Raw genomic sequence first — 27,878 nt, forward strand, 5'->3', positions numbered from 1 at the left:
TTTTTCTGTACATTCAAGGCGACAACCTGATTGGAACGCTTGAAGCAACATTCGCACTAGCAAATTGTGGCTTTTAGATCAGTGATTGCGCTTGTACAGGATCTGTTACTAAAATACTAGGTACTGCGGACCCTCTGTATATGTATGCTGTGGTTTGGTGCGGGAGCGAGAATGATTCTGGTCAAGCGCTCCACGTAACGTTAGCTGCTAGGCTTGCTAGCCATCCACTTACCAGAGAGGCATCGGCAGTGGCAAAAGCTCATCCGATGTAAAAGACGGCACCTGTTTACTCGAAGCCGCCATGATTGGTGCGGTTGTATACTTGCCCGCATACTGTGCCCACGGTATCAGCATGTAGCATTATACCGCTATAATGCGGGGTATGGGGAAATAGCGCACAGCTACACCGAGGCTAGCTAACGCAGAGGAGCACGAGCGGCATAGTGTGGCGCGGCAATATAGGTCTCGAGGAACCATAACACCAACTGTCAATATAATACAGTCACCTAATACCGAAGAACGGCAAGAGTCACAGTAAGGAACAAAGGTCCATTTAGAGGATATATATGTACCATAAAAATAAAATACAGAGAATGTAGACCATGCGGCGAGGCGCGACCGGAATTTGGAGCCTTGCCCATGTCTCAGTCTGCCGTGGAAAGGAAAGGGAAGGCCGACGCGAGATGTATCCCGCGATCTCTGACGAGGCTAAGAGTAATAAGTGATGATGGCATCATCCTTGTGAGGGCCGTTATATACGCCAACATCTGGTGAGGGGTGGTCAATAACTGTTCCGTTTGCGAAAATGAAGCCGTTCCATTGTTCTTCGTCCGCTGCGTCGAGCTTGCTCATCGCCTGGTTGGCGCTCTTGTCCTTGTAGCCCTCAGGATAATCAAGCAAGGGCGGGTAGATGCTGCTCACGTCACAGTTCTCGCTGAGCATGTACTGATTGAGACCAACCGCCAACGTCGCCAGCTCGGCGCCCGTGTCTGCGAAGTCGTGGCCCGCGTACCAAGTTTCGCCTAGGTAATCAACCATCAAAACACCTGGCCAGGCCGTAGGGCTCATTTCGTTAACACCGTGAGAGTAGATGAGAGGGTTGACCTGCATGGCCTCGTAGTAGTTATCCCAGGAAACAGCGTCGATGCCTTGCGAGGTAAGCAGCCACTGTCCAATGTGAATATTAATGTATTTGAGCGGATCTTGCCAGTCTTTGGTCTCTCTGTTCACCATGTCCTTGGTGCTCTCCGTGTCGGCCCAATCATCGGTGATGACGAGCTTGCCAGCGTCGTAGAGGCCGTACTCGGGGCGGTAAGGATTGCCGTTGAAGTCAGTAGGAGAGAGCAGGAAAATAACGCAGCCTTTGCCGCCATTCATGTCCATGAAGGTGCCCATCTTCTTTCCGCCAAAGTCACCGTCAATGTTCAGACAGCGGTTGTTGACTTTCTGCATGCGGTCCAAGAAATCGTCGTACAAGTCGCTCCAATCGTCTCCACCCCAGTGAATCGGGCCTAGGCTGGGCACCTTGCGAATGCCGACCATGTAGCGCACTCGGAAGAACATGACTTCACCTGGGTTCTCCGAAGTAAACTTGTTGATATCGGAGACGATATCATCGAGCGACTGACCAGTGTTACCGATACAAGCAGCCATAGTTTCGTCGTTAACGTGAGCGCCGTAAAAGTCGTAGCTGCCTTCCAAGCCAGACGTTCCATGAACAGATATGACACGCAGATCAAACCATCTCGCACCAAGGCGCAGCTGGTCGTAAATGCTCATCCCCTGAGTTTGCGTGTTGGGGCTGTCTGCGGCGGTGATGAGCTTGTGGCTGATTGTGCTCATAGCCGAGTCGTGGGTACCCGGCAAAACAACATCCTTAACTCTGCGATCTTTAATAGTATCTTTGATAGATTGCATCCAACCAGCAACCTTTTGGTCTACCAAAAGAGAAGAGCGGAAACCAGCCCTTTTGCTTCCTGTGATGACGAGCGGGACTTGCCCGGGAACATTCAGTTCCCTAGAGCCGATTCCAATACCTCGCAAATCGCAGATGACTCGCTCAAAAGTACCAGTGCCTTTATCGTTGTTGGTTAAACGGATAACAAATTTCTTGTCAGTACCCTCAACATCGTAGTAAATCTCAGCGTGGTCATCGACAGGACTTCCTCCGCTGCCACGGGAGAAAGCACCCTGCATCATGCTACCAGGATAAACATCTTTGAAGTCGATATCATATTGGTAGTGGCTCGTAGACGTCATCTTGAACTTGTGTGGGGTGAGGTTGACAATTACCACATAGGTAGTCAACGCATCACCGTAGGTATCGAAGTAAATGGGCGAGATGTCTTGGTTCTTGTAAGACATCTTGGCATCCTTACAAGTCAACTTGCTTGGGTCATTGGTTGGATCATCGGGGTTGCCGCCATCATCCTTCAGGAATTCGTCCAGATCCACTGCCCAGTCGGTTGTGCCAGCCATGTTGTAGCCCTTGTAGAGGTCAACACGCTTACCCTTGATGTCATCATCCATATAAGCAACCCAGTCGTGCTTCGGACCGTCACCATAAACCATGATGTTGGAGTCTGAATCCTTGTCATACCAGCTCTTGACGTAGGAGTACTTTTTCTTGTCCGCAATCTCCTTAAGTTCCGCATTGGAAATGTAGCCGGAGGTATTCGTGCACCGACCTTGAAACGCGTCTGACTGAGTAGGACTGCCGGTAAAAAGGCAGTCAGGGGTAAAGCAGCCAGGGCGCTGGAGGCGGAAGCTTCGACCATAGCTGGCTACTCCAACAACCACCTTATTTGATGACAATCCAGCTTTGGTAGCCATCGCTAGAGATGTCTTCGTTTCGGTGATGTTAACATGAGATCGAATGCAGTTACCATTCGCGCACCCTGGAGTGGTGTATTTGTTGTTGTAGTCTGCAGAATAAATGTCAGTGATAGGAAGTCGCGGAAATATAGAAGTGTGGCTTACCCCATTGACCGTGCAAGTCGTAGGTCATGTAAATAAAATAGTCGACAGCAGAGTTCAAATCCTTCACTGGATATGCTTGGAGATACCAAAAGGACGATGGCAGCGCAATGGATACACTCTTGCCCTTAGCAAGCTTCCCCTTGAGCACCTTGAGGAACGCTAAATAGTTGGAGCCCTCGTCTGTACTGCCAGGTGGCACGTTGGGAATATCTGGCGCGCCAGGGTACTCCCAATCGAAGTCGAGACCATCTAAGCTATTGTCACTAACAAACTTTGCAACACTGGATGCAAACTTGTCGCGATTTTCAGCTTTTGTGGCGTCACGGAAACGTTGGTAGGTGTCAGGCTCTGTTGAGAAGGCCCAGCCGCCAAAAGACAAAATCTTTTTGGGACCCTTCATCGACTTGAACCTGTCAAACTGCTTCTGGATGTTCTTGTCGAGAGAAACACCCCAATTCTTGTCCACCGTTGCAAAAGCAAAGTGAATATGGGTGTAGTCGCCCTTGATAGCATCAACGTTCATGTGGAGGCAATCGCGCTCAAAGTTCCAAGCTTCATAGTACGCGATCTTCATGAAAGAGCTAGGAGGGTCACTCTTCTTGATATCAGTGCCGCAATTCGAGATGCAACCATTGGTGCCTTCTTTGGCCGTGCCCGGCGCACCCGTGTCCGCGGGGGTCTTTGTGCAGAAATCATCCGTGATACCACAGAAGCCCCAAGTATCACAGCAGGCATTCAGTGGACACGGGCTGACCTTGGAGTAGTCGTCGTCGCCAGCAATCGGCTTACTGCCAGGCTTCATGGGTCCACATTTAGCACCTTCGACTGGCAATGGGAAAGGCGGCCTGCCAGTGCTGAGGCAGATTAGCTGATCTGGCTGGAGATGGTCGCAGCCCGCCCAGCCCCAGGTCTTCTTGTTGAATTTCTCGATATCATCTTGGGTGATGCCAAACTTGTCCGCAATCGCCCAGCAGCCGTCATTTTTCTCAATTTTGTGGACGTTGCAGGAGCCATCACTGCCAGGCTTGGGGCGATGATCCGGAAGCGTGCCTGCGGAGCAACAGACATACTGCTTGTCCTTGAGGGTTGAACACAAGTTCTTGACACCAGAGTTGTACTTTTCAAAAGCTGGACCACTGATACCGCAGCGACTGGCAAGGGATCCGCAGCTGTCGCCAGTGTGGACTTGGGTGTCTCTGCACTCGCCGCGACGGTTCGCAGCAGCAGACGTGGTGCTGTTCGATGCGGCAGTAGAGGAGACCAGGACTGACAGCATGTGAGGTGTCGAGGATGCCCCTAGGCCTTCGACGCAGGTACCATTTGCCCACGCCCGAACAGAGGAATGCAACGAGTCCCCCAACTCCTGCAGACTGCCACTAACAATGCCAACAGTAGTATCAGCGCCGCTACCACTGTTGCCGCAAGTTTGAAGTATAGTTCGGCCGCTAGAGATGTTGATGCCAAAGCGCTCCAGCAGAGCAGCGGCGCTGGCCTGCTGCACGTCGGCGCCGGAATAGAGGCCGACCACAGCATTGTTAACTTTAGAGAAAAGAGTGGATGAACCGCACGAAGCATGATCCTTAAGATATGTGGCCAAGTTATTGGTCGCAGCCTCAACATCGCCTGGGGCGACGTTGGACACAGATTTATCCTGTGCAGTGCCAGTATCAGAAGTCGCAATGGTGACATTTTGCTGCTTCGTCTTGGCCCCGCATCCCGAATCAACTGAAAGCGTGTTGCTGGAAGCTAGCTCGGCTAGATCAGTGGGTGCACTGGCGTCGCTGGCGAGCGAGCATGTGCGGAAGATGGTGTTCGAGTCGACCTGCTTGAGGAGGGTGTTGAAGTCAAACAGCAAGTCTGCCTCGCAACCAGATAAGCGATCGATCCCATGGTATTTGGTCCATTGGCTAGGATTTGGGGTGCAAGCGACGGGGCAGAGATCTGCATAATCGCCAAAACCCGTGGTGATACCGCTTGCCAAGGGCAGCAGGCCAATACCAGTCAGCGCCGCGAGGGCAGCAGAGGTATAGTACTGCATTGTCGGCGTTGCAAAGAACAGATCGATCAAGACAACAAAGCAAGTTCTTCAGTTACGCATTGATTCCCGAAAGCAAAGGCCACCAGGGACGCCGTGTGGAGATAGGTCGACTTATATCATGCTGGAGCGCGTGTAAGTCGTCCCAACATGACTATCATCGTGAAATGATTTCTGGGTCGCGTTCATGGCAAAAACCATGAGACATGCCCGGAATTTCTCCATCGAGGTGCATCCCGCCGCCATTCGATCCTTTGGAGTCGGAGTCGGACTGAAAGGGGAATTCTGGGCGCGGTATTGCTGACGCGACATGGGGGATGAGTGGAGATGGCGTTGTCTGTGTCCCTACGCCAAGATGGGAATATCCTGTTGCAGCAGCGGCCGACCCTCGGCTCGTTTATTTAAAGACCAAAAGGAGCTAAATTTTTAGTTTAAATTGCCGCTGCTTCCCCGCGTCCGCTGGCTAATTGGCCTACACTGTGAAAACTGACAAGGGGCGAGACAAAATTTTCCTCGTGGCGTTGCACCGATTCGGACACTTCCTACTGTGTCTCGATTGCTGAAAACTAGCAGAGAAGCTTGTCAGCCTAGTCGACCAAATGAAGATTTCAAAGTGACAGGTGCAGCGACGAGAGGCCGCCAAGACAGCATGGCCCAGGGCTGATCTTGCGCCCGTAAGGCAAATCCTGGCGCAGTTGATCAAGCTGCACAAGGTCACGGAAGCAAGCCCCAGGAGGCTGCCGCCGTTTCTGTAGCAGCCGGTGCAGGTTGCCGCCAGCTGCCCCAGACATCTCGGCACGGGCGCTGGCGCGTTGCAGGGCGCCCAGCACAAGCACCGGCCTCCGAGACAGGCAAACATTGACACGCCCGCTTAGAGTCCCTTGCAACCTTGCGAAGATATTTTCTTTTTTTCCTTTAATAGATTAAATGGCTGGCCTTCTGCCCCGATAGATTGAATACAACAAGAAGGGATCGATAGCTCAATACTGCACAAGATGGCTCCGTCTTCTGCCCCCTGTTTGGGATACCCAAGTCATCCCAACAGCTGAAAAAGCCCGAAGCAATTTAGAACGGGCAGGATTTAACTAAGCCTGAATAGGGAAGCGCCGTTCTTTTGGTTGTCAAATGACTCCAAAAACTCGCAGCACTGGAAGGGGTACGGTTGAACAGCACGTAGATCCTAGCTCATTCTGGCTGTGGCCTCTGTGGTAGCCCCAATACACTGAGGCGAGTTAGCATGTGGACATATAATGAAAATAGCCCGGATTCTGAAAAGGATTTCGAATCTTGTACTTTCCTCCCCACAGCACCGCTCCCAAAACAGCGCCGAATACCTATTCACCCTGTGCATTGCTTGTGACCATGGTGGAAACAAGCCCGACGCCAACTAGCCCCTGGCCTGGCCTGATCACCCAGTTTGCACCGCCCGCGTCATGCTCCTCCATCTTTGAGCTGTTGAGCACCGAGACAAGTGTAGGTACCGCCAACGGCGTCACCTCCACATGGACCTCATCCATCTTGACGTCGGACGAGGCCAACAACGCATTCTCTAAATGTCAGCCGTCCGGGTGGGAGCAAAGACATTTCCAGTTCAGTCCAGGTGTGTGCCCCAGCGACTGGGGGTACTGGGGTTTGACTGCGACGAGCAGTGGTTCTGTAGCCGTGTCCCAGGCTCTATGTTGCGCAAGGTGAGTGCAATTGAAAGCGTTTGCGAAAATCCGACGACAGGTCTAATAATTACTCAACAGAAGTTATACTTTATACCATGAGTCGGAGGGGAATGACTGCATCAGCTCCACATACAATGGCCAGACCTCAACCATCCTCAGGCACAGTCCCTGGCTCGTCCACTGGCAGACTTCAGACACGTCGTCCTTCGACTTCTCAATCCCCGCGTTGACTTCGTCTCGCTCCGTCGCTCAGTGGACACCCGGGCAGTCGCTCTCACCCACCGCAGGCTACGACGACAATAAGACAGGCTCCGGAGACAGCTATGGTGGGCTTCGGGGCGGTGTTCTCGCTGCTGTGATCGCTGTTCCAGTCATCGTATTTCTTCTTGCAGTGGGCGGATGCGTTGCATGCTTTGTTGTTCGCAAGAAGAGGCGCCGCCACGCACAGGAAATAAGAACAGCACAAGATGCTCGGCAGCAGTAGCCAGGTAAGGGGCATGGACGCGGAGGGCGGTGGTACTTTCCAAGTCCTACGGAATATGGCCCTTCACATGTCTGGCAATTGTTGGGTAGTTTGTCGTCGAGAAGCACGGTCGTTTGGAATTAGGCACTATAGTGATTAAATTAATTTAAAATAACGAACATTCAATGATATCTAAGTGGTAGTCCATACTTCAGCGAGGAATATCTTCTAGATGTTAAATTGAAGACACTGAGTAGTGGCCTTGGCGAGACTTATTCTGTAGGCTGCTCCACAGCGTTCTCAACGGCCCGGCCACCGACTTCGTAAGGTCAGTTCCGACCTCGCAGAAATTCACCGGCTCTCCAGACCGCTGGGATTGAATGGCCGTGCCGCGCTGCCGAATAGTAGTAAAGAGTTTACGACGGCCATCGATCGGTCGAGCAGGCGGGTGACGGCGAGACGGACGAGGCCGAGCGCGAGGGGGGGTATTTCGTGAGCTTCGTCAAGAGCTGGGGCCGCCGTAGGAACTCGAGGAGTCGAGAAACGGGCTTAAGGAGAGGGGCAGCGCGGCCGAGGACGAGAATGTGCTCAGCCCGAGGGCGCTGGAGAATGGAACCAAGAGAATCATTCAGCTGAAGGCGAATGACGGGGGAGAGAATATGGATTTTAGCGTCATTGCCCTGGCTGCCAAGTCTAAGTTATAACTTGTAACCGAATCTGACGGATTCTGCGCCGTACTCTTGCCATATTTGCTTGGAGATGATTCCATTACTCACTGGCTTATATTTCTGATAATCTTGGACAACTGAGGTTCCAATATGGAAGTGAGCCTAAAGCATTTGGGCAACTTCCCATATAGTAAGAATAGGATGCGCGTCCGAACGGGCTCCACCAAGTTCGTGCAGCACTGCAGGGCAACCGCCCATTAATTATATTGTAAACGTTTTGGCGCAACCTTTCTCTGACATCCTACTTGTTTCGCGGTGACTTTTTTTTATCAGCTCGTCGGTGCATTTCGGCGTGGCCCAATCTGGCTGGCCCATGGTTGGCTTTCTGGTTAATTCCTTTCTCGGCCAGTGCCAGCTTTCGGGCTGTCCACTATTCATCTGTGCTGCGCGCAGCTGTCTCTGTACGCACACGCTCTAAATTAAGAGGGAGTGTCCATGGGCTGTGTCTAAACCTTAGCGACTTCAATTGTGTTGCCCCGAGTATTTTCCGCGTCAAGACGAAACGCACCAGCGTGTGGTGGGTATTTGCCACAGTCTGCAGCGCATGGCCAACAAGCTAAAGTTACCTGGCAGCACCACCGCCACCAACAGGTTGCAGCCCAGTGTCTGCACAGGGCAAAGTTCGGTGATCACCCGCGTTTCCATTGCGACTTGTTAGTGTTTGAGCGTGTGGGCGGACACATGGCCTGCCACAAGAGATCGTGCTGCGGTTGCGACAACCCCCCCCCCCCCCGGGTTGTTTCATACATAAGTCCTCTATGAACAAGCTGAAACCACTGAGCTGCCTGATTTTCCATGAACAATATTCTGACACCCTAGAGACAGATGAACTCTCACTTGGCTTTTCTAGTACCACAGCGGTTCTTGTAACAGCCGACAGTTGATGTCCGGCAACGCCGTGAGCATGACTGTCAGACATTGCTGTAGGTAACTATCAGAAACATGGCCTCTTGCCATTATTCGTCGCAAGCGTTTCGTTTCATTCTTGCTTTGGGGCACCGATAAATACCTATTGCACACCTCACTGCGCAGACCTTACAAATTCTAGCATTATAGTTTCCGATGGCCACGGCTCGCACACAGGACGGTCGATGAGTGGAGGTTCGAGTGTGGCGGATTAGGCCCACGGCCACTTATCATTGTCTCTAAAAGCCACCTCGTGGTCCGTCTGAAGCTCTTCTCACGAAGAGCGATACACAAGTATTGTTATTCACCACCAAAACCGATGTTTACAAAGCGTTGCCTAGAATAAGGCCAAGAAATGAAGGCAGACAACCGAAAATCCAAACCACCTCTGGCGGCAGACCGGAAATCCTGGGTTGTTTTTGAGACACCGAGCAATGTACACATGTAAGAATTTTATCAGGTCCATAACTCAGACAATTGATGACTTAGCCGTTTTCTAGGAGTGAGGTTAAAACCCGAATCGTTAAGATGACCTCCCTCGCTGGAGAGCACATGCCACTTGGAAGCAAGTCCGAAGATGCTGCGAATATCTTTGTGCAGTATAGTCAGCGAACCACAAGGTCAGCGAATAAAACTGGGGGCGCGGACGATACTCAAAAAAAATTAGAATTCATCGACGGGCTGCGAGTACGATTTCGATCGGCGAAACCGTCTGCACTTCAATGCCGACATGCCTTTCGGCATCGAAGCCCAGGCAATACCAGAAGTTCACAAATCGCTGAGTACTCTCTTCCGTAACCCGCTCAATGCGTTCTTAATAGGCAGAATTCGTGTCTAACCAGATTTCGTTCCCAAATTCGTTTCTTCGGAAGATAAACTCGACGTCGCCGGCCAGTAATATCTCTGTGGGCATCAGCCTTCCAGGTGAGTCACCCATACATACAGCGAAATACAACTAAAAGCCTGCCAGTCAACAAACAGATGTTACAAGAGCAAATTTTAGGCCAAAAAGCAGGACCGATGCATCTGCTAGTCGCCAGAAGAGACGTCAACGCTGCCGCTACAACCTGCTTTCAGCCATTGGAAAACCGGCACTTTGACAAATCGCGGCACAAAATCGAGGCAAAGGCATTAAATCGCATAGACAGAGCATATGTGATTTTAATTTCTACAAAGAAAAACCGTGATCTGAAGTGCGGCACGGGTGAGGTCGAGGGCGGAGATGAAGGCGCTGTCAGCGATAGGCGAAAGGCGACTGCGAGTCGCGAAGTCTACACCGTAGAACCATCGTCACCAGACGTCACGCCCATGACAAGCTCGGCCGGGGTACCAACAGTTCCAAAGATATTTAAAGCTTCCTCGATGTCCAGATATGCTAGCAGAGGGCTCATGACTGTGCAGCTTCTGCTTTTGGGCCTGTTTCTGTAACTAGGGGTTCCCTCGCGGCAGGGGTGTCCCGGAAGCAATTGGGCTAAACAGAAGTCCTGCGGAATTTTTAAAGAGGAGGGCTCTTCTAGTCAATAAAACTCGTTTACACACTATTTTTTCCATTGGAAAGGCCATTAAATCATTACAAACTCTCATCGTGCAGCAAATCATCTTACCAGCTGCTTCCTAAGGAATTACGTGGCAGCTAATACGGCATTCTCGGCACCTAGTCTCGTAGTTAGCTTGATAGACTAAAGGTTTACAGCTAGAAGCTGTGAGCATAAGCCCATGTAGAGACAGAGCCGTTCTAAGACAAGTGCCTTTATTGTTAGTAGTACGAGCATAGCTGACTACTCAGTAGTAGAAATTTGTGAATTAGGAATGCAATCTGCCCTAGGGGTCGTTCTTGAACGCGTTATCAGTAGGTGTAGCTGCGCCGGGTTAACTGAGCGAGCCGCGCCTCCTGGGCGATCACGGCATGTGCATCCCCTGCTGAGAAGGTACAGGGCCTGTGGTAGGGGTTAAGCGGGCCGCTCTACAAGTAACTACCAAGAATTAGCCTGGTTATAGTAGCCGACCCTTTGCCGATGCTGCTGGGTACGATCTAGCTACGATTGCCAAGACTCGTCAACCACTATCGGCCGCGACGATACTATGCATCGTTGGCGACGATAGATCAAGCTTCCCCGCGGTCAGCTTACAGCATGTCAGATTTTGACGAAGAACTGCGTTGGCTCTTTTTTTTTGTTTTCGAAACGGACTAGCCCTTATCATCATGTTCAGCTTGTGAAGCAGGGTGGTACCTGTACGCCACTCAGCCGCTAGCAACTAACGGAACACATGCCTGCTTTACTTGATTATTAGGCCGGCAGTTCTGTAGCTGCGGTCAGGGGCACTGCAGGTAATCTTCTTCACGAATCATGCCTGTTCCCACCACGTTCTGAGAGGACTGATCGCCATGCCATGCGCGTGTGGCGTCTCACGTATTACTTACTTACCAGTTTTCGGACTTCGCTCTACTAGTTCATAGTCCACGCAACAGGATCGCCCAAGCCAACTCCTGGCTCTTTGATACATATTATAGACCTCCGCCACGCGATGCTGTCCAACAGCTCCTGTGCCAAATCTGGCGCAAACCTCTCGACGACATTATCCCTAACGCCAACACTTTGACTCGAATCGCTGCGACGACTATCCTGCATGAAAGAGATTAGCTGGAAGCAGCCTTCTCTCTAATGTTGCTTTGTTTTGTTTTCGGCTTCGCATCTCAACACGCACGTCCTGGCCGCGTCATAAATACAACTTCGTTTCGAAATCGCCGCAATGGGCGCTCCAGATCTCGATGACGCGAAGCACATTCACCGTGCTGGGCTGACTGCCATCATCTGGGTCTGCTTCGGCACCGCCAGCGCTTTTGTGGCGTCTCGCATATTTCTTCGCACATACAACTATGGCCGGATAAAATTGGACGATATTTGGATGATACTGGCATGGGCTTCGATGCTGGTCATGTGCATACTTGAGATGCTGCAGCAAAAGTCCCTTTGGTCCACGGCAGCAACAACAGAAGGCCAAGTCGACCCAGACTCGGAAATGATGGAATCGCAGCTGCACGAGCTTTCGAAATGGCAATTTGCCAGTATAAACCTGTTTTGGGTTAGTCTTTGGTGTGTCAAGGCCAGTCTGCTCGCTTTCTGCAACCAACTCGTCAGCCCTTTTAAGACGCGAAGAATCGTGTGGATTCTGTTCACGGTAATTGTGATTCTGGCGTTCATCGGCTGCGTTGTGTCAAACATCGTCTCCTGCCGCTCTGCATCCGATGGTCCTCATTCGAGATGCACAACTGGTCTCGATCTGTATCGCCAGAGGTTCAATGTCGTATTTTCAACGGCATTGGATATTGCCACCGACATACTTATCGTGACTCTGCCCCTGTCTGTTCTGCCCCTGGTGAACTTGGACAAGCGCAAAAAGATTGCCCTGGGGTTCATGTTTACTTTGAGCCTCCTGATAGTCTGCGTGTCAATCGTGCGGATGACGCAAATTCTCGTCGACGTCAATGTTGACCTGGTTGGGCTCACGATCTGGAGCACCGTCGAGACGTGTATTGCCTTGATCATGGGATCTCTGCCTCCTTTTAGCGGATTGCTATCCCGAAAAGTCGGCAAGACGAAGACAACAAAGCCTATTCGAAGCATAATGGACAATGACTTTAACCCTGAAAAGTTATATCCACTCGCTTCAAGGACTGTCACCACCACCAAGGTTGAGCCAGTGCCAGTCGACGATTTATACTACAAGACGCAACCTAGTGATGGAATATATGTACAGCGGACTTTTGAGTCGTATGCTGAGCATTGGATCGAAACGGATGGGCACGCGACTTCGAGTGATGATGGTTCCGGAATCGCCATGGCCAGAATGGAGAGTGACGAGGCTCATCTTACTAGGAGCTAGCGCATATCATAGCTATCACGGCGAGCAAAGCACTTCTAATTAGGTTCAAGCTAGCTACCTACATACTAAGTAAATATAGACATTTTTATGACATGTAAATAGACCACTATAGAGACTAGATATGCTATTGGTACATTTTAAAAAAAGATGATCAAGATAAATATTCTTTCTTGTTTCTTTTTTTTTCCGTGTTTTTTTGTATCTGAATTATACCTAGTGACTCCTTATTCTTATTTTTTGGAGAGCTGTCTGTGTCATGTTAGTTCTCTATTGTCTTTTGGGGGTATCCACTTCCCGCTTTATGTTGCGCAGCTTCTGAACCTCCTCGTTTCCTCGTCGCCGACACAAACGATGAGGGTCAATCAGCATACAGGTAAGATGCCTCACTCAATCGAACGAAACCATGTGGTAACAGTTGTTTTTAATTCTTCGCAGCGATATCCGGGACCAAAGCGCTCCTTGTGCCGTACGAGGCGCACCACGTTGTCAAGTACCATGGCTGGATGCAGGATCCTGTACGTCGCTGTTTCTGAGTGCGCTGTGTGATGTAAATATGCTTATCGATGTCTAGGATATCCAAGAAGCCACAGCCTCGGAGCCCATGACCCTGGAAGAGGAGTATGAGAACCAGCAGTCGTGGCGGACGTCGGTTGACAAACTCACCTTTATCATCTGCGAGCCTGTCGCCGCGACCGAGACGATAATCACAGCAAAGAACCAAGACGCTAACGCGCGCATGATTGGCGATGTCAATTTTTTTTTGTACTTAGATGATGAGGCTGAGGAGACCGCGAGCGACGTCCTCATCGGCGAGGTCGACGTCATGATTGCCGCCAAAGAGCACAGAGGCAAAGGCTACGGCGAAGCCGCTGTGCGGAACCTGTTGATTTATATAGAAACGCATGTTGATGCTATCTTGCAAGAGTATGCACAAAATGGGCAAGCGAGATCCCTGCGGGCGCTGATGGTCAAGATTCAACAAGGGAACAAGGGGAGCCGCGCCTTGTTTGAGAAGCTAGGTTTCAAGCAGATGGGTGATGTCAACTACTTTGGCGAGGTCAAAATGGTTCTGGATTGGAGAGGCGGGTTGAAAAATCGAGATGATGCATGGATCGCGGTGGCGAAGGAATATCGTGAGCTCAAATATCAAGCTGAAGCTTGATTACCTTATACTTTATAGAAAAAAAGACTCGCGCGCAACGACTAAAGATTATTGCTTTTGCTCACAGCAAGAATTTCTGCGACTACGAGGCTTCCTGTACGAGACTCCGGCAACGACTGCCATGTAGTTTATGCATTTGCCTTTTCGAGGGGCGATTTCGAAGGAGTAACGCCTGTCAGTTGTCGCAAGCTCACTTGGTATCAGCAAAACGACATCGCTCATCAGGAGCCCTTGTTCTTCACACCGGCGATGTTCAGTTACCCATTGTTACGTAGTCCAAATGTTGGCAGTAGAGAAATTGCACGTTCAATGAAGAATTTTCGCATCCGCCGGCTAACAGGAAAGGCTGAGCCCTGAAGTTGCCCGTGCTGCCAGCAGCAGGGAGGACCCAGCAGCGCCGAGAAGAGGTGCACAGCTCACCAAAAGCAGCAGTGATTCTCCTTTTAGTCTATCATATCGATTGACAGAAAACCGTAGCGCCGCTCTCCTTCCAGTTTCGAGGGAGAGCTGCGTCGTACAAAGGTTCTGTGGGAAGAATAGGTTGGCGGTTGGAGACGGGGTTCTCGACTCGGCAATAGCGAATGCGAAAAATGCGACATATCAGCGACCGGGATCGCGCCCAAAGATTGTGACTCATAACATTCCCTCGTCATCAACCGCAAGAGCCGACCAAAGGCGAAAGCAGGGCCCTTTGCGAGAGCGTGGTGCCGAGCCGGTCGGCAGCTGAAATCCTCGGCGAGCCTAAAAAGGCAATTTCACTCCTAGTGCGTTCGGCAGTGTGCAGCACGTTCGTTCATCGGCTGGCAAGTGGTGGATTGGATGTATGCAAGAGAAAAAAAGGCAGAGGATGGGCGGTCCCGCCTATTTATGCTTTTTGGCTCCTGTGGCAGCTGTGAGTCACTGGCTGCACGGATCGTCACCGGTGTGCTTGATGTGGAAAAGCGCCCGGAACGACGGCGCCTCAACTCACACAACGGGAATTTGGTCTGGAATTAAGCAACGTTTCTACTTTTGCAATACTGTCGTTTATGGGGGTGGGAAAAATTAGATACAAATGCACCTTCATCCGCAGTATCTCAGTACTGTTAGGCTGTCCTCTTTCATTTCATCCAGATACCCTTCCAGCCTCGCGCAGTCCCCAAAGCTCACCCTAGTCAGAAGCGCTTGCCTCATCAATATAAAGTAAAAAGGCGAGCCAAACAACATGTCGGCTACCGCCCCCAAGCCTCCTGTCGAGGAAATCCTCAAGCACTACCAATACAAGCCAGAACTAGTCGAGCGCGTCAGTCCGCGCCGCGAACCTCTGCCTTGCCTGGCCATTGAAGAGCCCAAGGCCGAGTGGCCGCGCCGCTTCGCGGCCCTCGAGGCAAAGATCCAGGCTGCCCTCGGCGACCAGGCACTTATCATCTCCCACGTTGGCTCGACCAGCGTCCCAGGCCTACCCGCCAAGGACGTCATCGATATTGACCTCACGGTCCCCGACATTGACAACGAGGACTCGTACGTGCCGGCCCTGGAGGCGCAGGGCTTCCACTTTCGCAACCGCGAGCCGCTATGGCACAACCACCGCTATTTCAACTACTACAGCGAGAACCTGTGCAACCTGCACGTCTGGGCCCCGGGATGTCCCGAGGCTGAGCGGCACCTGCTGATGAGGGACTGGCTGCGCGAGCACAAAGAGGACTGCGAGGGGTACGCGCGTGTGAAGCGCGAATCGGCAGCCGCGACGAACGAGGTGGGTGAGACGGTGATGGATTACAACTTGCGCAAGGAATGGTGGATCAGAGAGCTTTTGCACCGAATCTTTGTTGCCAAGGGGTACATGACCGAGGACGGGCAACCTATCCACCGGGATTAATGCACTTGGCGACTCTGACAGGCCGACATGGTACAAGGCGACCAAGGCATTGACGGATTAAAACGAGTTTATGCTAACTAAATTGTCATGCGAGCTAAATAAATTATCGTGACAGATTCTAAACACCTCTCACTACGACTTCTAGCGTGCCAATGGAGAGAGCAGCGGACTGTTTAAAAGCTTTCCACCCATCTTGTCGGCTCGCCAATCGTGGCATTTAGCCAGCCACGCTTCTGCTGCTTCTGTAGTCCACCACAAGCGTCTGTCGTAATGCAAACGTTGCGCTGGCAGCAGGTACCCACAGCGCATACGCTGCCCAGAGGACAATCTGCGCTGGAACCGCAGTCGGCCAGTCCGCTGCATGGAGTGTTGCCGTTGACACAGAAGCCCAGACCTCCAGTGATGGAGGCGCAGACGCAGCTGCCTCCTGGGCCGCAGGAACCAAATGCGCCGCAGGTGCTTCCCGTGCAGGAGTTGAAGGAACACGCACCGTTGGTGCAGGCTCCAGAAGGACACTGTAGAAGGAATAACACGTTAGAAATGTGGCCGAGGTTCGTGAGAGGAGAGGCACTTACATGGAAATAGCAGCTCCCGCAGTTGTCAGGATCGGTGCTGGTGTCGACACACTTGTCGCCGCACGCCGTCTTGGTATTGTCCTCGCACTTGCACTCGCACAGCTCCTTGGTGGCGTCGGAAAAGGCCGTTTTGCCAAAGAACTGGACGGCGAGGTAATACGAGGCCGCTGCGCCGTTGCACGCGAGGAAGAGCTTGGGGATAGGCGCAAACTTGGCGCACGACTGCACCATGCAGCCGAGGAACTGCTTGTTGCAGGGGCCAAACTGCTCGCTGCAGGTGCCGTAGCAGATGTCGTGGTTGTTGCAGCACTCGCCGAAGGACAGGTCGGGCACCTTGATGCCGTCCTTGGCGCCGCAGCCGTTGGCGCTAGGGGACAGGCCGTTGGAGACGGCCGTCTGGCCAGAGGGGCAGCGCTCGCCGGGAGGCGCGGCGGGGATGTTGGCCGGAATCACGTAGAAGCCCTCGGGGACGGGAATGTCGCGCTTGGTCTTGGAGGCGCCACCGGTGGTGACGATGACGTGGAAGTCGGGCGTGATGGAGAAGTGGAACTCGCTGCCGCCGACGATGCCGGCAGTGAGGCGGCCCTTGCAGGTAAAAGAGAAAGCGGTTGTGACGTATTTGTCGTCGCCGGAGCCAGTGTAGGTTTGGCCGTTGGAGCTATGAAATGTCAGCAGACGGGTTCCGAAGAACACGGAGATTGTATGCTTACCTGGTGCCAACGAAGCCGACTTTGCCTGACTTGTAAATGGCGAGATACTGAGGTGCACCATCGGCGACTAATTGAAGGTCAAAGACACTAAATTTCAGGACAGTAAGCAAGTGAGGTTGAAGAAAACAGAGCAAGAGAGGGAGCTATACCCATCTGGCGCGTTGGATGGCTTCACTGTCTTGTAACGAACGGGCACCCAAGGGTCCGTGACCTCCTGGACAACCATTGCAATGTCGCCACTCTTTATGATCGGAAGCGCGGAGTTTGGATCGAGCAGATCAAAATCACCAGAGTCACTGGGCTGGTAGACACAGCCGTCGTAGCTAGACGGGACTGGTGGCGTGTAAGTCGGGCCTGGGACCCCAGTGACGGTGACGGTGGCGGTGACGACAGAAGTCTAGAGCCAAGCTGTTAGTTCCCCCGCCATATGCTTGTTTTCTTTTTGCATTCTGTACAAAACTGTAAACTTACAGGATGGACAGTCAGGGTACTGGCTGTGATGCCCCAGCATGAGCATGCGCTCGAGTAGCGACTCGTTCCCGAGCATGCAGACGCATAGGTTGGCACCGTCGGGTCGGCGCGCTTATAGACAGTGACAGTACCCTTGGGAATCTCGGTAACAGTCACAGTGTTTGTCACAGTACTGTAAATGAGCGGAATTAGTGAGCGTAATCTTTCTTTATCAAGGGCCTTTGGTACAAGTATCGCGCCATCGGTGTATGGCACTTACACGGCGCTGCCCGTCACAGTCTTGGTCATGAAGCTACTGCAGTCCGCCTTGGCCGACGTGCCAAAAGCATCGCCACGACGCGTGCCCGTCACAGCGCGAGCGCAGTTATCCGCATTGCAGGCTCCGGCGACGACGCTCTGCGCCTTGAAAAGCAGTGCCAGCGGCACATATGCAGCATAGAGACGCATAGTGGTGATGAATGGGTGCTGTGCGCAGGACAATTAAGACTAAAATGCCGTGTAATCTGCCAGGCGCTTGGGATTCCCCCCCCCCCCAAGAAGGTCCTTTGATGAGACTATATAAGCTTTTTCTTCTTAACATGCGATTCTGTGCTGTTTACCGTTTTTAAAAGCTCGGCATGCTGTTTTTATTCAGCGCAGCCCCAATTGGGGCATAATTGGCTCTGCGGCTGGACAGCATTGACTCAGCTGGCAGCCACAAGACTCGCTACTGTCAATATTTCAGCCCGAGGCGTTCCTCAGGCGGCGTGTCACCGCCCCGACCATCCAGGCCCAGAACATGCATAGATTTAACCGTGCGGGCCGTCGGGGCAGGGCGTCGAAATCTGTATCATTCCGCCTTACGTTAGAAAACGTGGTCCCCGGTCGGTGGTGACGGGGCGGGCAAGGTCAGGCCTCTAGCACAGCTGAGGCTGCATCGAATAACTGCATGTGTTTTCGGAAACGTTCTGGATCGAGCTAAACTCGCGAATCCAACAAGCGAGATCAATAGCTTGCGGCCCCGACTAGGTCGGCCTTTGTTTCTGGCGTGCTTGCCAAGCGAAGGCTGGATCCCGACGCCTGGACCTGAAAGTCTGCATTGCATCTCTTCCAGACACAGCAAGTATGTTTTTCGAGCATAAAAGCTAACAATTGTGCCATGAAAAGCAGCTGCAACCGGTGAGCCAAGGACGCTGCTAGCGTCGCGGGTAGGCGAAGCTGGCTAGACCTTTTTGTCGCGTAACTATAGCAAATGTGAATCCACACCTGCTGGCGTGGGAATAGGCCTTATGTACTTCAACACTTTTTGAACTATCTATCTTAAAACTACAGGTCTGAAACGCGAAATTGCGCGTTTAGACTAGCCTTCACGGCCACGTTGCTCCTGCTGCTGTCGCCTTTTAACCTCAGGTTCGGCGGCATGGGCACGAAACGGACTTGGTAGAAGACACGAGAGTATTAATTTTCGGGCGTTCGCGTTGTGTTTTCCTCCTTGAAAGGTTCTTACGTTCGAATGGAAGTGACCAGAGGAATGATTCGCTTGAAGGAGAACTCCGAACATTATACTGTTATTCTTGGGCGTGCGAAAACGCGCTGATTTCATCTAATAAATGCACTTGAAACCCCGACCACGGCTGCGACCCGTGGCGGAAAAAGCCTTTGTCGCAGTCTTCACATTAGTGGTCTGGCTTGTCCAATTCAAGGGATTCAAACCCACCCAACAGCCCCAACGGCCATCTGTACTGCAGGACATGATTGAGGCACTTATATGGAAATAGCAGCTCCCGCAGTTTTCAAACTTGTTAGCATTGGATACTACTTGCCATTTTGTGTCCGTCTTAGGCTGCTTGCCTGAATGTTGGACGCTAGACTGCTATGATAAAGAGGGACAGGCCGTTGTAAGGCATTTTCAGTGGCTCAGACAAGGCCCATAAACGGCCACGAACAAACCTAGACTAGTGGAAATACGGGACTCTCATTGTCTGGCGGTACAAAAATGACCGCCCACGCAATGTCTATCATGCTTTGCCAACTGATGAAAAAAAAAGTTGAGAAAAGAGTTGTAAGCTGCATTATGCCAATGAAGATAATGACGGACACGGGCATCTTGTTGCGACCCATGTTGGCGTAATGGCCAAGAAAGCATGTTCCAGCAGTGTCGGGGCTCAGCGAGCCCCGTCGCATTTGACGCGCCATTGCTTACACGTCAGGCAACCCCCGAAGCGACTACGATTGACTATTTACAGTAATGATTTTGCGATGGCGACGATGCTGGAAAGAGTAATACAGTTGCGATAGGCGCGTGTGGTTAAATATAAGCTTGCTGTGGATCGGGGGCTATCGATCGTCCTGGTGCCTTGCAAGGCTGCGAATACCGTCATTGCGCTAGCCAGCGACCAATGACAGGAGCCCGTCGCAAAAAGAATCCTCAATACGGCTTCGGCCGAGAGGCCTGTTTACGTTGCACGTCGCTTTATGACGAGCGCCTCGGTTCCGAACATGCCGTGGAAGACGAAAACGCAAGTATATAAGATGAAGAAGTGCACTGTAGACGAAAATGAGAGAAAATCATTTAGAAGCAGCAGAGGACTTTGCAAGCACCAAATTTAGTACACACTACTCCAAGTTATCTCCTTCTCCACGCCATGAAGCTACTTTCCTCCACTTACACAGGCCCAATCCTGGCCGCTCTGGTGCAGTCCAGAACAGCGTCGGCGGCATTCGACACCTCCAATAGCACCATGCTGCTGCTGAGCAATGATTCGACAATGAACTATGACTTGCTGGGTCCCCTGGGCACTTCCACCACCGGAGGAGGCGATGTTGGGCCGATTCTTGGCGCGGCCAAGGCGATTGAAGCCGGAAACATGACGTCCTTTTTCGAAGTCTTCAACAAGCTTGCCTTCGATACCAAGGCTGCCGCCGAAGATGCAGACAATGCCGCTGATCCCGTCAATGTCCGGGACACGTGGTTCTCCACGGCGGCGTATTTCCGCAGGGCCGACGTCTACCTCCACGGCAACTGGAGCGATCCGCTCATCAACAGCGTGTGGGACGAGCAGATGGCGGCCTTTGACAAGGGAATCGCCGCTTTGCCTATTCCTGGAAAGCGCATCCGCATTCCCGCCACCGAGGGCAACTTTACCGTTGAGGCTATCTGGTACTCTGCCTCGGACAGCAAGGACAGCAAGCTGCCGACAATGATCATCGGCAACGGCTTCGACGCCGCGCAGGAGGACTCGTACCACAACTTTGTCGCTCCCGCCCTGGCCAGGGGATGGAACTGCATCACATACGAGGGACCCGGCCAGCCGACCGTGCGCCGCAACCAGGACCTGGGCTTCATCCCCGACTGGGAAAAGGTCGCCATCCCCGTCGTGGACTATGTTCTCTCGGAGAAGAAGCACGTCGTCGACGAGAACCGCCTCGTTCTGGTCGGCAACTCACTGGGTGGCTACCTGGCCGCGCGCGTCGCGGCCTTTGAGCCCCGCCTGTCGGCCGTTGTCCTCATCGACGGCGTCTGGGACAACTACGAGGCGTACAAGAGGGAGCTGAAGCCCGAGATGCTCGCCATCTACGAGACGGGCAACTACTCGCAGTTTGATGACGCGCTGCTCTCCGCGCGCGCGGCCGGCAAGCTCCCCACCGGCGCCGCTTGGGGCATTGACCACAGTCTGTGGGCGTGCCACACGCGCTCGCCGTCAGACTTTTTCAACCAGATCAAGCAGTACAATGTCACGACATTTATCGATAAGATCAAGGTGCCCGTTTTTGTTGGGGATGCCGCGCTGGAGAGCAGCTATGTTGGACAGCCGAAGATGGTGGCGGACGCTCTGGGCGACTGGGCTACTCTGCATACTTTCGAGGGCGCTGCTGGCTTTCATTGCCAGACCGGTGCTGGACAGGAGCTTTCCAGGGCGATTCATGCTTGGCTGAACAAGACCTTGGGGAAGATGGGTAAGGGTGGCTGCAAGTAGTGTTCGCCGTAGAGGCGCTGCATGGTCCGCTTCTGCCGGCGAGATGGAATATTTGGACATGGCCAACAAGCCTGTTTTGGTTGATAATCCTTTAGAATTAAGTATTTGTGTCTAATATGAGCACTTGTTAAGCATAAAAGGCACTTTCTCGAGGCTATTCTATCTAGTGAGCCCGGGCCAGTCGCGCACGTATGGCAGGGGCGTGCCTAACAAAAATATTTATCGGGCGTTCAAGCCGTCGCGTGATATCTTATTTTGCGCTCTTCTTCATTATACTTGAGAATATGGCCGGGCTGGGACGGCAGTCCTTCAACGCTTGTGAAGCGCTTGCTTCTGTGCGGATGCGGCTACGACAGAGCTCCTCGTGTCATTGTGTCGGATATATGATATTGCAAGTGCACTGCTCATCCCTTCCAGGGCGTATTTCTCGGCTCTTTTGTCCCTATCATACAAGTAGCGAAATACCTCTCATATTGCTAAGATTGGCCTGAATCTTTTGTCGGCAGCTGCGATTGTCTCAATGTGTGCCCTCGGTCATCATGCCCTGTGCGTTGGGCACACCGACCAGAATAACACCTCGCGGGACCAAGATGTCCTTGACCTTCATGCATCCAAACACGTTCACCTCCTTGATCTTCGGGCAGGCTCGGAATATACTGCCCAAAATAAAATCCGTCACCTCCTCACAGAAGCTAATCTCCAATGAGCGCAGCTCTGGATACGTTGCGCTTTCGCTGAAGACTTCCTCAAACGCCTCGCGCGAAATGTGTCGACAGGCATGGATATTGAGATGCCTCAGTTTGGGCCCCGAGTGTGCCATGAGCGCCTTGAATCCTTCGCTGCAAAGGCCTAGATTCTTGGGATTCTCCCGTGGGTGGGCAGCGTCGACCTGACGACACTTTTGCAGGTCAATGAAGGGCACCTCGGGATTGTCCCACTCCGTAAACAGTTTCGCAAAACCGGCATCCGTCATGACTTCGCTATCGGTAATTCGCAGCTTAGTGAGGGCTCTGCAGTGGTTATGAATCGCCTCCAGCACGTCGTCGCTAGCATCTGGGAAGATCTTCAACGACAGAGTCTGCAAGTTTTCTCCAATGCCAGCAATACATTCGGTCAATGATTCTGACGTAATTTTGTGGTGAACTTGAAGACCGACATGTTCGAGAGAGGTGAGCGCTCCAATGGCTTTGACACCTTCACTCGTAAGCTTCTGATTGTTTTCGACCTTGAGCCGTTGCAGTTGCGGGCAGTGCTTCCGCAGCTCAACGATTGTGTCGTCTCCAAAGTGCAGGTCCGTGTAGTACACCTGTAGCCGTCGCAGATTGGCACCCTTTGCCGCGAGAAATTCGTGCCATTTCGCTTCGCTCAGCAGATTTGCACCATGGAGATAAAATGTTTCCAGGCAGGTATCTCGCGAGAGCAGGTAGTCCATGACTTCGTCCTTGAATTGAATTGCACACCGCACCTTGAAGTGGCGCAATTTTGTGGCTACTTGGAATATGCTGATTAGATCGTTGTCGCCAAGCCTAGCACCATCGTAGATGTGCAGAATCTCGGTATTGGGCTGGATGAAAAGCGGGAGAGTCTCTGGCTTGAGCAGTCGGCGCTTGGAGAAGATTCGCCCGATTTTGTCGACAAGATGCTCAGGTAAGTCACCCAAACTCTCGGCCAAGTCCACATTCTTTGCAAGTGTTTGGACACAGAGTGTGGCCAGGCTCTTGGTTCCCACATCGCCGTCGAGAATTCGGCTTTGCGTGGTTCGGCGAACACCGATTCCGCCCGCTTGCTTTCGAGGCTTCTTTTTCGGTTTTTGACCCTCTCGCTCTTTGGCTATTTCTCGCCCACAAGGTGCACACAGAAGACCGCCATTTGGCCCGGCGACAGAGTATGGTGTAACAGTAAAGCGCTTGTCGCAAATCTCGCAGTTGTCCATTTGACCAGGTAAGGGCGCCAGGGTTTGCTCAAAGATTGCGCGCGCAATGTCGTCTTCGTCTTCGTCACCATCTGCATTCTTCTTGCGTTTCTTGAATGCTTTGCTGGCCTTGATTTTTTCGATGGCTTTTTGCTCTTCCCTTTGCTTCTGGGTGGTTTTTGTGCCACCAGGCGCACGTCGACTTGCCGTGGCGCTCGACTCGGCTACTGTGGAGGAATCTCCATTTGCACGGGCCTGATCAACTACAGCTTGACGACGAGCGTCGGCTTCGTCACGGATCTGTCTTGCTGAAATGTTATGTGACTGGATCTGTTAGCGATCTGCGGCTGGTGTGAATTTGCGGTGGTTACTCACAGCTAAGAAGTCTGTCAAGGCCGATTGACTGTTCAAAAATTAGTGGAATTGACCACGATGCACGGAAACTATCGGTGACCTACGGTCCAGTAATATTTCTGGTCGGTCGGGGAGAGTTATTTTGGTCGGCATCATTGCCACCATTGGGGGCCGATCGCCTCCGTACCCTGTCGAATGGTTAGCAATTTCCGAGTGCAGGAGTTGCGAAGCAAACTGACATTGTGAGAGACGCTGATAACGGCCTCTCCTCGGATTAATGGGAAATATGTCGTCTGTGACGTGCTGCAGAAATTTGGGGTAAGAAACAAGTGAGAAAAGGGAGTGTCGCAACTCCAGCTACGGCTGCACAGTGGCGTTCACCAATCATGGCACAGCCCAGTGCAAGCGCCACGGTGTTGCAAGTTACTTTCTCGCGGTACTAACACGGTGTCACGTGATGGGTCTCAAATTTTTCCTCAATTCGCACTGGGTGCCTTCACTTGCGACAGTTGCAATCTGCGGGGCCCCGTGCACGGAGCACGGTGCGGCGTACCTAACGCACTGGCTCTTTAGCTTTCCCGGGCCTGGCCAGGCACTCGCGTAAAGAGGTTCCGCGGGTCGAACAGCGTAGTCGTCATAATCGGCACTGTGAGGTCAGTCACGGTGCCAGGAAAAAGAAATGAGGGAGGCCACCATTCACATCTGCATTCCACGCAGGGGCGTCAGCAATTCATCCATCATCGATTCACTTTGCGATTTCTAGCCATCTTTTGCCAAAGTCTACATCGACTTGCTCGCCCTAACTTAATTGAGTGGCAATCACATCTGAATCAGACTATTCGCCACCCGCTAAATACACTGAGCCGCCCTGGCTGGTAGCGCAGACCAAGTTCTCGCACCCCAAAACGCATGCACGGGCACAGGGGAATATACAGTGATTTCTTCTCCGAATTATCTGTCGATTTCTAGGTTCAAAGAAGTCGCAAGATGCCTCGTGGTCGGCCATCCGGGGGTGCCTCCACCCCGATCCCTGGTATGTTGAATGAACGAGTGCTCTCTCTGACAGACCGTTAACCGCCTCTGATTTCTGCAGCAGCTGGCACTGGCACCAGGCGATCTACTAGATCTTCTCTCCGTGCAAGCAGCAATGCTTCGCCGGTACCATCAATCACAGACTCGGTTACTAGTAGAAGAGCAACCCGTCTCAGTCAGAGTGCTGCTAGAGGCCCTCCCAGCGAAACGGTATCATCCGTCGCAACCCCTGCAGAGCTCACTTCAGACGAGGCCAGCGACTTCACCCCTGCTACCAGCGTAGTGCCTACTCCGCTATCTAATGATTCTGGAACCTCCGTCGACAAGCGATCATCATTTGTTATTGAGGTGCCCACCTCTCGAAGTCGTGCAGAGAGAGAGCGTGCCCTGCGAACAAGCAATTTGTCTCTTAATGCAAAGGGAAAACGGCGGGCTGATCTGGTCAAAGACTCTGACGACGATGAATACTCTTCTGTCGACGAGTCTCCAGACGCCAAAGTTGCCCGAAGGCTGCAAGAAGAGGAATATGGCAAGGCCCCTACTGATGACGGTTGGGAGGCTACTTATGGCTACCCGAATGGTGCACCGAAACACTTGCAATGGAGCCCCAGATCTGGTGGTATAATTTGCAAGCCCATACCTCGTAGGCCTGCCAAAAGAGAGCGAGCCGACACGATTTCGAGTGCCCCCGGCCGTCGTTCGAAGAAGAGTAGAGTGATATCCGATTCTGAAGACGGCCCACGGTCGGATATCGACATGGACGCAGAAATCGCTGCTTCTGCAGCTTTTGATGACGACAACGCTGCCGAAACCCTGCAGAATGTCTCCATCGAGATATCTGATTCGGATGATCTTAGCGACCTTGATCTTGACGACTCGGTATTTGAAGTCTCGAGTGATGACGAGCCTTTGTCCAGGTCTAAAGGAAAGCAGCGAATGTCTACTGCTGGTGCCACTATCCCTGCCAGTCGCGGAGCCAAGTCTTCGAAACGTCACCGTGCGGCTAATATCGATCTCATCAGCAGCAGTAGCGAGGACTCTGATGCATCTTTTCATTCCACTGGTTCCGTGGACGACCCCGTTGAAGCTGCGTTGGAGGAACCGAGCGCCATGCGAACCATCGGCGCCTCACGCAAGGCTTATAGACGGGGAAACAAGCGCCGAAACCAGTCTGAGCGAGAGCGTCTGGAAGCCCATCATCCGGAGCTTAAAGTCATGTGGATCGACTTGGAGAACCTGCCTGAAATCAACGCAGGTATGGCAGAGCAGCCGCCAACTATTTCACGCCGCCTCAAGCCCTTCCAGCTTGAAGGTCTAGCCTGGATGAAGGAGATGGAGAAGCAGGAGTGGCAAGGTGGCCTTCTCGGCGACGAGATGGGCCTGGGCAAGACAATTCAGGCAGTGTCGCTCATTATGTCCGACTACCCCGCCAAGCAACCCAGTTTGGTGCTGGTGCCGCCAGTTGCCCTGATGCAATGGCAGTCTGAAATCAAGTCCTACACCGATGGAACACTCAAGACATTCGTCTTCCATGGCACAAACGCTAAGACGAAAGGCATGCAAGTCAAGGACTTGAAAAAGTACGACGTGATTATGATGTCGTACAACAGTCTGGAGTCTATTTACCGAAAGCAAGAGCGTGGCTTCAAGCGCAAAGACGGACTTTACAAACAAGAAAGTGTGATTCACGCTATTAACTTCCATCGCATCATTCTGGACGAAGCCCACTGCATCAAAACACGAACAACAATGACGGCCAAGGCATGCTTTGCTCTCAAAACCAACTATCGCTGGTGCTTGACTGGAACTCCGCTCCAAAACAGAATCGGAGAGTTCTTTTCTCTCATCAGATTTCTCAACATCAAGCCCTTTGCATCTTACCTGTGCAAGCAGTGCCCTTGCTCTACATTGGAATGGAGCATGAACGAGGACCACCGATGTAAGAATTGTGGCCACGGTGGCATGCAGCACGTATCAGTTTTCAACCAGGAGCTTCTAAACCCGATTCAAAAGTATGGCAACTTTGGCCCTGGGCGAGAGGCATTCCGCAAGCTTCGACTGATGACAAAGCGCATTATGCTGCGTCGTCTCAAGAAGGATCACACCAATGCCATGGAGCTGCCCGTCAAGGAAGTATTCGTCAATCGTCAATTCTTTGGCGAGGAGGAGAATGACTTTGCGGGAAGCATCATGACGAACGGCCAGCGCAAGTTTGACACCTATGTCCATCAGGGCGTCTTGCTTAACAATTATGCCAACATTTTCGGTCTCATTATGCAGATGCGTCAAGTTGCTGATCATCCAGATTTGATCTTGAAAAAGAATGCCGAGGGTGGCCAGAATGTGCTCATCTGCTGCATCTGTGACGAGCCGGCCGAGGATACGGTGCGCAGCCGCTGCAAGCACGACTTTTGCCGAGCATGCGTGCTGAGCTACGTCCACTCGACCGATGAGCCCGATTGTCCGCGGTGCCACATTCCGCTGTCTATTGATCTGGAACAACCAGAAATCGAGCAAGACCAATCCATGGTGAAGAAGTCTTCAATTATCAATCGTATCAAGATGGAGAATTGGACGTCGTCTTCCAAGATTGAGCTTCTTGTTCACGAGCTGCACAAGCTGCGATCGGACAATGCGTCGCACAAGTCCATCATCTTCTCGCAGTTTACGACCATGCTCCAGCTTGTCGAGTGGCGTCTGCGCCGTGCGGGCATCACGACGGTCATGCTCGACGGCAGCATGACGCCAGCCCAGCGCCAAGCCTCGATTGAGCATTTCATGAGCAATGTGGACGTGGAGTGCTTTCTTGTGTCACTGAAGGCGGGTGGCGTTGCACTAAATCTGACGGAAGCCTCCCGCGTCTTCATTGTCGATCCGTGAGTTTGATTTCCTGTGTCGCCTCCCTACCATGCTCTGTAAAACTAACGGTTTTGTGTGACAGATGGTGGAACCCGGCCGCAGAGTGGCAGTCGGCGGATCGATGCCACCGCATCGGCCAGACGCGACCGTGCACGATTACGCGGCTTTGCATCGAGGACTCGGTGGAGAGCCGCATGGTGCTGATTCAGGAGAAGAAGACGAGCATGATTCACTCGACGGTGAATGGCGACGACAAGGCAATGGAGACTCTGAGTCCCGAGGACATGCAGTTCTTGTTCCGCGGAAGCTAGGCGGTGGTACCC

At 52.3% G+C, this 27,878-nt stretch overlaps 11 protein-coding genes across 11 annotated transcripts; 7 read left to right on the forward strand and 4 right to left on the reverse strand.

Moving 5' to 3' along the window:
• Window positions 1-708: 708 nt before the first annotated feature.
• LMH87_003028 (uncharacterized protein) lies at window positions 709-5,017 on the reverse strand (the record flags this gene model as incomplete). Its single annotated transcript, XM_056194581.1, has 2 exons — window positions 709-2,924; window positions 2,980-5,017. 2 exons carry the CDS (start codon window positions 5,015-5,017, stop codon window positions 709-711), a joined length of 4,254 nt encoding a protein of 1,417 aa, XP_056051505.1.
• A 1,359-nt stretch (window positions 5,018-6,376) lies between these two features.
• LMH87_003029 (uncharacterized protein) lies at window positions 6,377-7,168 on the forward strand (the record flags this gene model as incomplete). Its single annotated transcript, XM_056194582.1, has 2 exons — window positions 6,377-6,702; window positions 6,763-7,168. The coding sequence occupies 2 exons, from the start codon at window positions 6,377-6,379 to the stop codon at window positions 7,166-7,168; spliced, it is 732 nt and encodes a 243-aa protein (XP_056051506.1).
• Window positions 7,169-8,245: 1,077 nt separating this feature from the next.
• On the reverse strand, window positions 8,246-8,520 carry LMH87_003030 (uncharacterized protein; the record flags this gene model as incomplete). The annotated part of the gene is made up of 2 exons (XM_056194583.1): window positions 8,246-8,315; window positions 8,384-8,520. 2 exons carry the CDS (start codon window positions 8,518-8,520, stop codon window positions 8,246-8,248), a joined length of 207 nt encoding a protein of 68 aa, XP_056051507.1.
• Window positions 8,521-9,136: 616 nt separating this feature from the next.
• LMH87_003031 (uncharacterized protein) lies at window positions 9,137-10,209 on the forward strand (the record flags this gene model as incomplete). Its single annotated transcript, XM_056194584.1, has 5 exons — window positions 9,137-9,225; window positions 9,282-9,401; window positions 9,449-9,468; window positions 9,607-9,705; window positions 9,752-10,209. The coding sequence occupies 5 exons, from the start codon at window positions 9,137-9,139 to the stop codon at window positions 10,207-10,209; spliced, it is 786 nt and encodes a 261-aa protein (XP_056051508.1).
• Window positions 10,210-11,532: 1,323 nt separating this feature from the next.
• Window positions 11,533-12,666, forward strand: LMH87_003032 (uncharacterized protein; the record flags this gene model as incomplete). The annotated part of the gene is made up of 1 exon (XM_056194585.1): window positions 11,533-12,666. The coding sequence occupies one exon, from the start codon at window positions 11,533-11,535 to the stop codon at window positions 12,664-12,666; it is 1,134 nt and encodes a 377-aa protein (XP_056051509.1).
• Window positions 12,667-13,017: 351 nt separating this feature from the next.
• Window positions 13,018-13,828, forward strand: LMH87_003033 (uncharacterized protein; the record flags this gene model as incomplete). Its single annotated transcript, XM_056194587.1, has 3 exons — window positions 13,018-13,039; window positions 13,102-13,181; window positions 13,238-13,828. The coding sequence occupies 3 exons, from the start codon at window positions 13,018-13,020 to the stop codon at window positions 13,826-13,828; spliced, it is 693 nt and encodes a 230-aa protein (XP_056051510.1).
• A 1,204-nt stretch (window positions 13,829-15,032) lies between these two features.
• LMH87_003034 (uncharacterized protein) lies at window positions 15,033-15,686 on the forward strand (the record flags this gene model as incomplete). The annotated part of the gene is made up of 1 exon (XM_056194588.1): window positions 15,033-15,686. One exon carries the CDS (start codon window positions 15,033-15,035, stop codon window positions 15,684-15,686), a length of 654 nt encoding a protein of 217 aa, XP_056051511.1.
• A 173-nt stretch (window positions 15,687-15,859) lies between these two features.
• Window positions 15,860-17,889, reverse strand: LMH87_003035 (uncharacterized protein; the record flags this gene model as incomplete). Its single annotated transcript, XM_056194589.1, has 6 exons — window positions 15,860-16,201; window positions 16,262-16,919; window positions 16,972-17,058; window positions 17,121-17,368; window positions 17,443-17,614; window positions 17,702-17,889. 6 exons carry the CDS (start codon window positions 17,887-17,889, stop codon window positions 15,860-15,862), a joined length of 1,695 nt encoding a protein of 564 aa, XP_056051512.1.
• A 2,177-nt stretch (window positions 17,890-20,066) lies between these two features.
• Window positions 20,067-21,398, forward strand: LMH87_003036 (uncharacterized protein; the record flags this gene model as incomplete). The annotated part of the gene is made up of 1 exon (XM_056194590.1): window positions 20,067-21,398. One exon carries the CDS (start codon window positions 20,067-20,069, stop codon window positions 21,396-21,398), a length of 1,332 nt encoding a protein of 443 aa, XP_056051513.1.
• A 517-nt stretch (window positions 21,399-21,915) lies between these two features.
• Window positions 21,916-24,052, reverse strand: LMH87_003037 (uncharacterized protein; the record flags this gene model as incomplete). The annotated part of the gene is made up of 5 exons (XM_056194591.1): window positions 21,916-23,634; window positions 23,686-23,713; window positions 23,769-23,852; window positions 23,904-23,916; window positions 24,046-24,052. The coding sequence occupies 5 exons, from the start codon at window positions 24,050-24,052 to the stop codon at window positions 21,916-21,918; spliced, it is 1,851 nt and encodes a 616-aa protein (XP_056051514.1).
• Window positions 24,053-24,651: 599 nt separating this feature from the next.
• On the forward strand, window positions 24,652-27,866 carry LMH87_003038 (uncharacterized protein; the record flags this gene model as incomplete). Its single annotated transcript, XM_056194592.1, has 3 exons — window positions 24,652-24,697; window positions 24,758-27,572; window positions 27,638-27,866. The coding sequence occupies 3 exons, from the start codon at window positions 24,652-24,654 to the stop codon at window positions 27,864-27,866; spliced, it is 3,090 nt and encodes a 1,029-aa protein (XP_056051515.1).
• Between the last annotated feature and the right edge of the window lie 12 nt (window positions 27,867-27,878).

The sequence above is a fragment of the Akanthomyces muscarius genome, chromosome 3 (assembly GCF_028009165.1).
Source record: "Akanthomyces muscarius strain Ve6 chromosome 3, whole genome shotgun sequence".
Lineage (NCBI taxonomy): Eukaryota > Fungi > Ascomycota > Sordariomycetes > Hypocreales > Cordycipitaceae > Akanthomyces > Akanthomyces muscarius.